Source organism: Lepisosteus oculatus, chromosome 10 (genome assembly GCF_040954835.1).
Source record: "Lepisosteus oculatus isolate fLepOcu1 chromosome 10, fLepOcu1.hap2, whole genome shotgun sequence".
In the NCBI taxonomy this organism is placed as follows: Eukaryota; Metazoa; Chordata; class Actinopteri; order Semionotiformes; family Lepisosteidae; genus Lepisosteus; species Lepisosteus oculatus.
Window position 1 is genome coordinate 33,601,486 of NC_090705.1, and position 13,014 is coordinate 33,614,499.

General features: G+C 41.9%; 1 protein-coding gene across 1 annotated transcript in view; it reads left to right on the plus strand.

The window, feature by feature from the left end:
- trpn1 (transient receptor potential cation channel, subfamily N, member 1) overlaps window positions 1-12,278 on the plus strand; it is a 42,985-nt gene extending 30,707 nt beyond the window's left edge. The window contains exons 21-28 of the mRNA XM_006635845.3: window positions 277-375; window positions 863-1,009; window positions 1,939-2,046; window positions 4,195-4,392; window positions 6,101-6,307; window positions 6,882-8,241; window positions 8,556-8,702; window positions 8,907-12,278. Of these exons, the coding sequence (XP_006635908.3) occupies window positions 277-375; window positions 863-1,009; window positions 1,939-2,046; window positions 4,195-4,392; window positions 6,101-6,307; window positions 6,882-8,241; window positions 8,556-8,702; window positions 8,907-9,112 (2,472 nt within the window). The 3' untranslated portion in view covers window positions 9,113-12,278. The remainder of the gene's footprint in view (window positions 1-276; window positions 376-862; window positions 1,010-1,938; window positions 2,047-4,194; window positions 4,393-6,100; window positions 6,308-6,881; window positions 8,242-8,555; window positions 8,703-8,906) is intronic.
- Window positions 12,279-13,014: the final 736 nt, after the last annotated feature.

The window sequence follows — 13,014 nt, forward strand, 5'->3', positions numbered from 1 at the left end:
TGTTTGTTTTACATATAATCTTGTTTTATATATAATCTGAGTCACGTTATGATCTGAAAAGCATTTAATTTTTTTCAAATTAACTTTGGTTAATTTATTTATTAACCAGTTATTTCAAGCATTATTTTAGATCTGTTTCAAAACTCTGACAATAGGAATACAGAGAGTTGACTGATATGTTTTTCATTTTTTTAGCTTTGTGAGGGTGATACTCATTCATGTCACTCTTTTATTGAATACCTAACAATAAAATATTATGTCCTATTTTTCCTCCAGGAGGGAATGACTGCTATTCACTTAGCCGCCAAGAACGGACACACACATGTCCTGGAAGCCTTGAAGGGCAGCATCTCCCTTAAAATATACAGCACCAAGGTGCCCATTGAATTTAAGCACATTTTTCAATGCCTCAAATATGTATTCATTTTACCATTTTGTTAGTACCATATTTGTGTTCAAAGGAAGCAGAATAAGGCTCTTCGGAGCTTAGAAATTCGTGTTTCTCTGCAGCTATGAAAAATGCATTTTCAAACCGAGCCCTATTTGATTTTATTTAGAAACTGGAATTTATTTTCATCTAAAATAGAAATGTTCACGGAAAGCCGAACTATCAGTAGAATAAAGCACTTACATGAGCAGTTCGTAATGTCTGACTGGGCTGAATTAAATCCACTGACATTCACCTTTTTATTTTGAGGTGTTATGTTTGAAGTGAAACACAAAGAAACAGCTTTTTTTTAAATAAAAAAACACCAAGCAGTGTATGTTAAAGTGAAAAACGTAGAGAGCTCAAGAGCATTGTGTGTGGTTTGTCCTTGCGTCCGGTAGATAATGGTTTCTCTAATCCTGTTGCCTTGCGCAGACAGGACTCACCGCACTCCATGTGGCAGCTTGTTTTGGACAGACGGACTTTGTGAGGGAGATTCTCACCAAGGTGCCGGCCACGATGCGCAGTGAACCTCCTCAAAGCTCCACAGAGGGACAGCCTGGTCGAGAACCACTCGCTGAGGTATCTTAAACCACGGGACAGGACCGAATAGCATCGGCGCTGCTCAGCTCTGAGGCCCAGAGTTCAATTCCTGGGGTGCTGTCTGTCCTGTGGGGTTCGTATGTTTTCTCCATGTCTGCATGGGTTTGCTCCAGGTGCTCCAATTTCCTCCCAGAGTTCAAGGGCAGACAGGTAAGGTAATTGGCTTTCAGGAAAACTGGCCCTGGCACCACGAATGCATGTTTATGTCCGTTTGTTCCCCGTGATGCACTGGAGTCCCATCCAGGGTGTACCCAGCCTTGCACCCATTGCTTGCTGGGATAGGCTCTGGCTCCCCCTGCAGTCCTCAATTGAATAAAACTGTTAGAAAATGTACAGTATGGACAGACTACAAGACCTGACAGTTTCCTGCAGGTTCCCCCAGTACTTGCAAGAATGCAGGAAAAGCCATTGTGTCACAAGCTGTCTCAGCTCATTGTGTAACTCACAGACTTTTGCTGCTCTGGGAGTGTGGATCAAACTACCCAGCTGTGCTATTGAAGTCAATACCATGGTTTCTTTCAAGAAACAGCTTATGAGATCTTTGGATCAATTACCTACCATCACCTTTTTTAGCTTTGTGATTTTGTGATACAAGCGAGGACTTCGTAATGCATGCGTTTCACTGTTTTATTGAATACATAAGACGGAAATATGTTTCTGTTTCTTGACCAGATGGCCTCCTCTCGTTGTAACCACTCAAAACCGTTTTGATGCGCTAGAGCTCAGTTACCTGGGTTGGGCCAGCAATGTTATGACACGTAATGGCTAATGTCCTCAGTTTTGAAGAATTTTTGCGTTTCAGCCACGTTCTCCTCTCTTCCGTGTTACTTGCACTTGTTGGCTGTTTCTGTTCCTGTACGTCTATGTCGTCTGTCGCTCACCTTGTGCTGTGTGTGTCTGTCTCTCAGTCAGGCCTGACCGCCCTCCACCTGGCCGCACAGTCTGGCCACGAAGGTCTGGTGAGGCTCCTGTTGAACTGCCCCGGAGTGCAGGCCGACGCCGAAACCAACTTGCAGGCACGTCACGCCCATTGGTTCTATTCTGAGAGCACAGTTTACATATTTTAGTACTTAATACAGAGTAAAGATAGCATTCAAGAGCCTCAGAAATGTTTTCATAACACATTTTTCAGGTTGACATTTTCATGAGATGGAAACACCAGTGCTCAGTCATTACCAGATATTTTCCTATAGCTGTCCTCCCATTTATCCTTGGTGTTCTCTTCTCCCCAGATTGTCACACTTTTTCAGAGCTTAGTTTGGCATGTTTTTCTTCCTTGTTGTGATCATGGACTCTGCAGATTTATTCCAAAGTGAACCTCTTTTAGTCTCTTGTATCATTGTACTGTGGTTGTCGTTTTCATCAAGTGTAATTGCTGTGTAGCTCTGTATTATTAAATATTATCAAATACCTCACTGTTCTCTGGCAAGATTGGGGATCAATCAGGTTCGGTGGCTTTTGAAAAGAAAAAGGGTGAAAAGACATGCTTTACCTGAATGGAGGTTATTGTTACGAATGCGAGCTGTAACAACCAAAGTGATGGACTCTTTGTGGGTGACGAGTTCACTATGAAGCCGAAAACAGAATAAATAACAAAATCCAAACTCGTGGTCTAGGGAGTAGCAAACGAGGTCTAAATCCGGAAGTGAGATAAATCGTACAATACCCGAGGGGAGATCCAGAAGTCTAGGTTACTAGGCAATCGGAAAGTCCAATAACCAAGAGAGTCACAAGACGAAATGGCAGACAAAATCCAGAAGTCGAGGTCGAGAATATAGCTGTTGTCTGGTTACCAAGAATTCGAACACAGAAAGAATGTTCATGCCCAACGGGGAAATTCAGCTCGCCAGGGAAAACCCACTACTGAGCACTGATGTCCCTACGGGCTCTCCTAAAGTATCCTAGCTCTGGAGGTGGGGTAGTGAACAGGAAAGGTGATTGGGTAACTATCACTGGAGTCTATGCCTTCTAAGATTGGTTGTGGTTTAAAATCGGGGGATGCTGATACCGTAACAGTTATTAACTAAAGTTCAGGAGGGATAACAACGACAAGTCAATCTTACACAGCTGTACCTAATCACCATCATTACGAAATTAGTTATATTGTATGTATATCACATTATATAACACCTCCCTTCACGTTCGTTTCCAGCATCCCTCCTCCACCACATGTCCACATCGCAGCTGCCCCTTGGTTCACTCAGCCTGAATGGGGTTCGAGTCTCCTCGTCCTGTGGCCAGGAGGCTGCCTGTTAATCAAGCAGGTCAAGCCAAACTTTTCTCACCCAAGTATTTCAAGCATTGAAAAAGCATTTAATTCTTAGATATTGTTGTCCCTAGTGCAATGATTTCGAAAATGTGCTTTGCGTGACCAGGACTCTGGCCCCATTGGTGTTCGGTTGTCTTCGAGATCAGACTCTCTTCTCCCTGTATGCCCCCTTCTACACATCCTCAACAAAATGAACCTCTGTAGTCTGTAGTCTTGCCACACACTCAATGCACATCTGCACTATGCACTTTTACCATGTTTTTTTCTCTCTCACTACTACATGTTTATTGTCCCACAACATATTTATTGTTCCTGTTGCTATATTGTGTTGTGTTTGTAATGTACCGCCTACATCGTGTGGTGCTGTCAGCTGGTAGTGATGCTGCGGTTGGAAGCACAAATGAGTCATCAAGGGGCAGAGTCATTTTATTCAGGAGAGCCACATTCTTCAGATTCTCACGGAATTGGCTGGTACCTGGTGACTTTAGCTCCCTATAAAAGCGAGGCAGTGAATGTTGCCTTTTCCACAGGGCCTTTCCACAGAACCCTCAAGGTTATGAAGCAGTGAGCATAACGGTATTAGGTTACGATAGCAGCCTCGGTCGTTTTCCGGGTCGGCATGCTGGTAAGTAAGAAGACGGTTAATGAGCGCACCTGGCCTACCGGAATCGACCGAGAGAGGTTATTGCCACTGCTATCTGGAAAGAGACGGTTACAGATTATGGAAAGATAAGGTTAAGGTTAATGTGGAAACCCCCTGCCAACACTACCCAAAAAGGGGGCTCTTCCACACTGCTGTACTGTCTATGTCCAAAGAGATCAGCGTGAATAAGAATTTCAATGTACGAGTGCATCTGACAATAAACTCCTCTACTCTACTACTCTCTCTCCACAGGGCTCGACTCCCCTCCACCTGGCCGCGCAGAACGGCCACACGGAAGTTGTGGGCCTCCTGCTCAGCAAGGCCACCTCCCACCTGCACCTGAAGGACAAGCGCGGGCGCACCTGTCTCCACCTGGCCGCCGCCAACGGACACGTTAACATGGTCAGGGTGCTGCTCGGCCAGGGGGCTGAGATTAATGACATAGACAAGGTGAGAGGAACACCGGTGGTGAGACATAAGGAACGGGATGACACTACTCCGGCTTTCTGCGACAGCAACACTTACTGTCCTTACAGACAAAATGAGCTGTGTATGACATTTACCACTGTGAATTTAAACCAGTGGTTCTCCCCATGACAATGTGCTTTTATGCTTTTTAATATTTTATATTACGGTTTATAATAGTATATATAATCTTATGGTATAATAGTATATATTATATAGTATATGTTATAATATTATATTATGTATTTCATAGTCTGTCTTTTGGATGAGACGTTAAACCGAGGTCCTGACTCTCAGTGATCATTAGAGATCCCCGGGTATTTCTCGATAAGAGTAGGGAGTTATCCTGGTGTCCGGGCCAGATTTCTCCCCTCGGCCTTTACCGTGGCCTCCAGATTGTCCCCATGTATGATTGGCTTGCACTTGCCCTGCGATGGACTGGCGGCCCATCCAGGGTGAACCCTGTCTTGCGCTCGTTGCTTGCCGACTAGGCTCCAGCTTCCCGTGACATCGTGTGGTATAAAGCGGTCTGGCAAATGACGTGACAATGACATATTACATATATATATATATTACTATATATTATAATATAATAACTTATATTACGGTTAATCTTATTCACTGCCTTCACTGTTCTTTGCATAGTTTTATTTTCATTACCGTATTCAATACCTAGAATATATAATATATGTCAGTAAAAGTGAGGGGTGATGAAGGAGAGGAACTCGTAGGTTTTTGTAATATTAGGAAGAACGTCTTAAAAATGTGGTAATTACAAGGCCAGATTATTTACCTTTTAGCTTCATTGTCACTTGATACATTGTCTGAAACGGGAAGCCAAGACTTCAGCAGCTGCTGAAAATTGAAATTTAAGGATTACACTTCTCCATCAATTTTTGTAATCTAATATCGTAGCTGATTATGAAAAGCATATGTTAGCTTATCCAACGCTGTACTATCCGGGAGCTAATCATGATTTTGTGGTCAAGATTAAACTAATGGATTGTATCTTGACATCCGCACATGAGCACATTTTCCACTCAGCAGTAATGGATATAAATCTAGCATACCATCTGGTTAATTTAGATTTTCGGAAGCTTTTTGAAAAAGATAACTTCTCAACATTGCAGGTGATAGGCATTCAGATAATTCATGAACTTGAATGTAGTGTGCAAGTGCCATAATAACCAAGAAGTGGCTGATAAGGGGCAGATCTACATTCTGGTTAAATGAGTAAACAAGGTACTGCAAAAAAAAAATATTAAAAGAGAGAAAAAAGAAGAGAGTAAATTCAGACCTGGCCCAACATCTGGCAGCTGTCTTTTAATGTAGAATTTCAGAATTTTGCATGCAAATAGCAAAAGTATTAACTATAAATAATTTGTGTCGATGCGTAATGTTGGGATATTATTTTGAAAGTGTTTGATTTTAGAGATTCAAGAAGGGATGCAACATTAACATTTTAGGAGATGAGAATTCTTAATTCGAAAAAACACGTATTGTTTTTGTAAAACATCTTATTTTTAAAAAATACACGGTCACAGCAAGATATGCATTGATGCCCCGTATTTATTATTTAGAGACTATATATTAAGACTATAACAGTATTAATTTTAAAATGCTCCAAGTACGATGAGGAAGCATGTTTATGAGATTCCACAGGTGTATCAGTCATTTTCCTTCTGGCCCTCAGAGTGGCTGGACTCCCTTGCATTTTGCAGCCAAGTCGGGGTTTCTGGGGATGGTGCGTTTCCTGGTGGAAAGTGGGGCGTCAGCCAGGATGGAGTGTAAGGAAGGAAGGACTCCCATCCAGTACGCCGCTGAGGAAAACCACCAGGACACCGTCAGCTTCCTGTTGAGGCAAGACAACAACACCTTCAAACTTGTGGAAGACAGGAAGGTAGGCCTGAAGTCTGTCAGCGGGTTAACAGGCCACGAGTGACCGGTACATGATTCCACATCTAACTCCTTTTTTCATAATACCTTCCAAATTGGCCCGCAATGAAAAACACCTTTGTATTCAGTAGAAAAAATAGGTCTGGCCTCACTTAACTTGTTAGAGTTCATTAAGCAAGTGGAAACAGCAACAGGCATGCACACAACAGGTATGTTAAGGTATATTTAATTTATAGGGAGGCTTTTGAGAACTAGCTAGTGGATAGAAAACAACATAGTTAAGGGGTAAATGCTCAGACTGATGTAATTACTAGAGTACCACAGCGAGCTGGATCAAGACCACTGCTCTGCCAGATGTTTACCAATCTTCTAGATTCTGCTATGGTAGATAAACTAGTGACTTCTACAGATGATACCAAAATAGCAAACAGTAGCATGGCTCTATTTTAAACTGATTTGTGATGTATTTTAAAATCTGACCCAAACTACAGTAAGATTTACTCTGCTTTTGGACACCATGTCCAATGTGACAGGCGTTTCTCTTACACAGATTTGATTTGTACCGTTATCGTTTTCAGTTCATTTTCGACCTGATGGTCTGCGGGAAGCTGAACAACAACGCTGTGATCGAGGAGTTTGTCCTCCACTCCCCTGCCCCTCTCGATGCGGCCGTGAAGCTCTCGCGGGCATTCGGCCTCACCGCTCTGAAGGAAAAGGAGCGCTCCATGGACCTTCTGAACGCCGCGAAGTACTGCGAGGGCATGGCTACCGAGCTCCTCACCGTGGCCTCTGGAGGCAAAAGCGCTGGCTACATCCTACGCGCGCTGGACCACCGCGGAACAACCATGCTGGACTGCCTGATTGAGAGCCAGCAGAAGGATGTGGTGGCCCATCCTGCTGTTCAGAAGTACCTGACGGAGGTGTGGTATGGCAGCCTGAAGTGGGCACCCTGGAAGATCGTCCTCCTCTTCTTCTGCCTGCTGTCCTGCCCACTGCTCTGGCTGGCCTTCTCCCTCCCACTGAAGCACAAGTTCAATAAGATCCCCATCATGAAGTTCATGAGCCACCTGGTCTCCCACATCTTCTTGTTACTGCTCTTCATCGTCACCATTGTTTATCCCCCAGTTAGTCCCATCTACCTGGGGAATCTGCTGCCCGAGTGGAATGAGTGGCTCCTCTTGGCCTGGCTTTCGGGGATGCTGGTGTCCGAATTGACACACCCAGGAGAGCGGGCCGGATTAGCCTGGATCCGTGTCTTAGTCCTGGGTTTCTCCGCTGTGGCCTTCTTCTGTCACTTGCTAGCTTTTGCCTTCCAGTCTCCCGATGACCTCCACTGTCTTTTTGCCCGCAACATCTTCCTAGCTGTTTCCATGACCCTCAGTTTTGTGCAGTTCCTGGAATTCCTGACCTTTCATCACTTGTTTGGCCCCTGGGCCATTATCATCCGAGATCTCATTAAAGACCTGGCTCGGTTCGCAGTCATCCTGGTTCTTTTCCACACTGCCTTCACCATGAACCTCTCTGCTGTCTACCAGCCAGTCTACCCAGAGGAGCTTTCCTTTGGAAACACCACTGGCAACCATAATAGTACAGAGATTCAAACCCCGTTGGAAATATCCATCAAACTGTTCTTTGCACTCTTTGGGCTGATTGATCCTGATTCCATGCCATCGCTGAATCGGTCACCGGCTTTCACAGGAGTCATCACTCACTTTGTCTTCGGAATCTACCTGGTGGTGACAGTCATTGTGCTGGTCAATCTGCTGATCGCCATGATGAGTGATACGTATCAACGCATCCAGGCCCAGTCTGACACAGAGTGGAAATTCGGGAGAGCGGTGCTGATCCGGGACATGAACCGTAAATCTGGCACACCCTCGCCTTTCAACCTCTTCACCAACCTCTTCTTCTATGTCAAGATGCTCTGCAAACATGGAGGTATTTATATTATTCCATCTTTTATTTCAAGAAATAAAGCAACGGATTACTCTTGCATTGACAAAAAACAATGGAAGTTCAGTAGGTTGCCTGCCTAAATTGTTTTCATATTACAAGGCTTATCACATATCAGATGGCTCAGCTGAAAGTGGAGCTCATTCAGAGTCCATGTCTTATAGTTCACAAAAAGCAGGTCAGTTCACTGTTGGGGACTGTCAAGTCCCCTACAAAGGTGAAGGGGTGAAAATGCAGCTGATACAAATTCAGCCATTTACCATGGAGACGACTTCAACAGTTATTACTGCATTTTTCAGGAAAGGTTTGCTCGTCTGAAGGGAGGGACCTGATGACAGAGGAGGAGGACCTAGACGCCGTGTCAGACACCCACTCTCTAGATTTGCTGGCGCGCACATCTGTTGGCTGGATGAGAACTAACAGGAGGAGCCAGATCTCTCCAGAGGGCACGTACACCTTTTAATACATCTACTGGTACACTTGACTTTGAACACAATCTCTTGCTGTACATTTCCCAGTAAGTGCTGACCCTTACCTTGTCTGTAGGACAGCAGGTTTTTGAGGGAACGATCATGCTTGGATTGGGTTGGATGGCTTTTACTTCTTATCTGTAGTTTTTCTGAAACGCTTGATGTTTTTGATTTTTGTAGGTGGTTTCGTCAGACACTCCAGACAGAGTGGGCTACTGCACATTGACGAGGTGACTGACTGGCACACTGTGGCTCTGCGGTACCTGGTCCTTAGGGGAAAAACTGATGAAACACTGCTTGAAAAGAATCAATGTCCATACGAGGAACCCATCATGGTGCATTTTAAACATCCCTCCAATGCAAATATGCCAGATCACATCTCCTGACAATAATTACTTTGTGCTTAATACTTCCTTGTCATTACAGCTCCTTATGCAGTGGTCTGCCTAAACCTTATGATGTAGTATCAGTATCAAGAAGAAATGACACATCTGATTTGTTTTTCTTGCCACCTACTGTATGGAAAGCATGAAATATGAATGAACTAATTTCTACTGGGAATGCCAAAGAACTTTTCATCCAGGGAACCTTCATATCTGAGCTTTGCTGATTAGAAACGGTAGATAAGATAGTACATAAAACCTATTGTTTGTTTTTTGTGACAGTTAAAGAGAAGACACTAAACCATGGTCATAAATGGATAGGACTGTTGCCCTTTACCAACTAAGAAACTTGCCAATTTTGTGTCCTCTACCTGTAGCTACTACTGCAACCCAGAGGGTAAAGGTGGCTATCAATTTAGATTGCGCTCTCTGCAGTGAATGTATCACCAGCAAGCAAGCTAAGATAATCTAAAGAGTTCTGCAAAGGGGCAGACTTCTATTGATTTAGACATTTTGGCACCTTTTGTGGATGTAACGCTGTGGTCCAACATTAACTAAAACTGGGGCAAAAGTGTCTTTTCCCCAGCTAGCAGCATGTGGCCTATTTCTGGCTGCTGAATTTAGACTAGAAAATGATGTCTTTATTTTTAGAAGGTGAAGACCTTAAGACTCTGTTAAAATAAACTTCAGAATGCAATAATATACTGTATATATACTGTACATCCTAACGGTTTTTATTACCACTTGAGTTTATGTGCTTTAGTAGAGTGGTTCTTACTTCAATAACTGATTTTCTTCTCTTCTTGAAGAAACTAACCATTTGCCTAAGTGATGTTATAAACAGATAATCATTTTATTAGTGCTGATGTGTGTCTGAGACATGTCTCATGATTTACAAGGCTACATCTGGCACACTTAATTCCATCTTCAGCTTTAGTTTGATGTCATCGTGTCATTCTACACAGCCTAGACCTGTTTATTCAGTTTTCTCTGAATTTGTTTCATAGCTGTTATGGCTATTCATATCTACATTTTAAATCCTCCAGATTTTGTTGCTATCCATGTCTGCTGGAGTGCATGCTTTTCGAATGAGATCTTAGCTGCTTTATTTACAGGTATTCCAGTTTTACTAGACTTCGGTCATGTTCAGACACAATAGCTCCTTTTACGTAGTGATGATTCCAGATGCACGGTAACAACTGGGCCAGAATGTGCCGTGCAGAAGCTGAAAAATTTGATAGCTGTCTGCATTTTCAAGATGTAGGCTCCATAATACACAGTTCAAGACGGCTAACAAAAATAATATATTGTCATGGTGCCCATTAAAAAAAAAACTACAGTATTAACATTCATGCCTTTCTCTTTAAAAGCAAATTATTAACCTCCATTAAGTATTGCTTCTCTAGCTTATATGCTACACGAACATGTCGCAATCCACTAGAATTGCTTAAAACATTTAAATAAGCAGAAATATTTATTCATTAACATTTTTTCACAAGCACACCTTTCTGTGGAAAAAAAATATTTCATTTTAATGTACAAGGAAAAAAGCTGTGTTTATGATGAATGTTTCTTATAGTGGTTCTTGTTAATGCAGATTAACCTGTTATATTTAGAAATTTAATTCTAAATTTCTGAAAGAAAATAGCCTGTGTCAACACAAGTGGATGACGTTTCGATAAAAAGGTACATTTGTTTATTTTTCTGTTTACCTTCACATGTTGTGTGATTAGATGTTGACGTTTAAATGAAGATATAAAATGGAAGGTACAGTAGACACAAAATTCCTTTTCAAGACTGCGGTTGGTGACATTACAACCTATGTTGAAAATAATACGAGGAATATAATAAAATTTGAAATTGCATTATATTGTTTGCAACAGTACAATATTTCACAAAGTTAGGCTAAAAATCACAAAAACATGTTTGACTCTGGTTCAGGCCAGCTAAAATCAGATTAGATTCTTGGACCTTATCACAGTGCCATTATCAGTTACTGTTTAATACTGAAGATGTGGCTTGAAAGGGCATTTTTGCAACTATATTGTGCAAAATGTAGCATGCCTCTATAATGTAAGCACCTTATTAAGTATGTATTATAGCACTTAATTTGATGTTGTCTTCATTTAACCTAATGTCACCTTCAGGCTAGGGTTCATTATTTTGATGTTTTTCATGTTTGGTAAGGACATACCGTAACTATGTGAATATGACTATATAGCAGCCTTCTAAAATATCTGGGCTGCAAAATCAAAATCTGGTTTTGACTAACTGTTATTTTTGCTTTACAGTCAAGCATTTGGTATTTGTGATTGGGAAATAAATAGGAATGATAAGAGCAATAGGATTTCCTTTTATTTTTGGGTAATTCCATGCAGATATTTGATCAGATTTCGTCATATCATACTTTATGATAAGAAAACATTTAGACTATAAGTTAGAAGCACTACATTTACATATGATGTAAATTTCAGAGTATTAAAAGACTTTGTATGAAACCCCTTGAGTAATCCTGGGTAATCACCAATTTCTGTGTAAGCATTGAGCATGCTTTGTCAAGCCTTTGCTGGATTTACTTTGAGATCTTGCCTACTCTTAAGGTATTCAGACTTATTTTTTCTTTGGCACGTAAAATGCATGCTCAGTTGAATTTAAATTTGGACATTAACTTGACCAGTGTTAGATTTTCTACTTTTTTCTCCTGATCCTCCTGGTTTATGTTGCCAGTATGCTCTGGGTCATTGTCATACTGCATGGTGAAGCACTGCGTGATTAGAATGGAAAACATTTTTTTTCTGTGTATAGAAACAGAATGTTCCTGTCAACCATAGATAAAGACAAGTCAGCCAGTTCCTGAAACAGCCAGGTGCGCTCAGGCCATGACATTACCTCCACCATTCTTCACAGATGAAGGGCTGATTTTTGGAGCACCTACAGCTTCTTTCTTATTTCACAATTTAACCTTTCCATCACATTGCTGAATGCTTATCTTGGACTCATCTGTCCATAAAATTCTGTTACAAACTATTCTGGCTCATCTCTGTACTTCTGAGGAAATTCAGAAGTATGGTGATATATCATGGCCTGAACTGCCTCTGAAACTGACGAGTACATCTGAATCCGTCTCTGTTTTTTATAAAAATAAAGTGTACAGATTTTGGATATGAAATGTCTTTTGTGTCATTTTGATTGATTTTTCACTACTGGCTGTGAAACACCGACGTACCATTGACATAAGAACCAAATGACTTCAGAAAAACACAGAAAGGAATCGATATGCACCTGTTAACCAGAGAACTAATGACTTTGTACCATCAGCATGTGGAGGTTGACTGACTAAATCTGTGACTGACTAAATCAGTGCACTGTCATTCATTTTCAGGGGGTTCACAGCAGGTAATTTCAAGCCTGGTAAGACATACAACTAAACAAAGTCAACGAAAGATCCTGATCTGGGAGTCTTAGTGATTGTTTTTGCATTCCCAGTTAGACAGCATCAGAAACTCCAGATGGCAACAACCTGTACATATGAGCAGGAAACTCAACTGTTTCAAACATTGTTCATTGACCAAGCTGAGCGAAGTTTTGTAAGTAATACTTCAGACCCAGCAGCAGAGCCAAGTACTCTTCAGGGAAGAATCAAGGTTTTGTGTGGTCTGCCTTGATGGATATCAGGAGTTGTGGTGCAGACATGCAGAATTATACTGTATGCTACTTATTGTGCACAACAGGCCAATAGATAGGGCTCAGTGTTGTGGTTTCCACAGGGAATGTGCCGTCTACACAAGACTCCACTTGTGATGTTTAACAGCAGCCTGGCTGCCCAGTCCTACACTAATCCCTCCTGTTGCCCTTCCTGTGTGCTCTTTCTTATGTGAGAACCTTTCTTCAGGACCTTGTTGCAA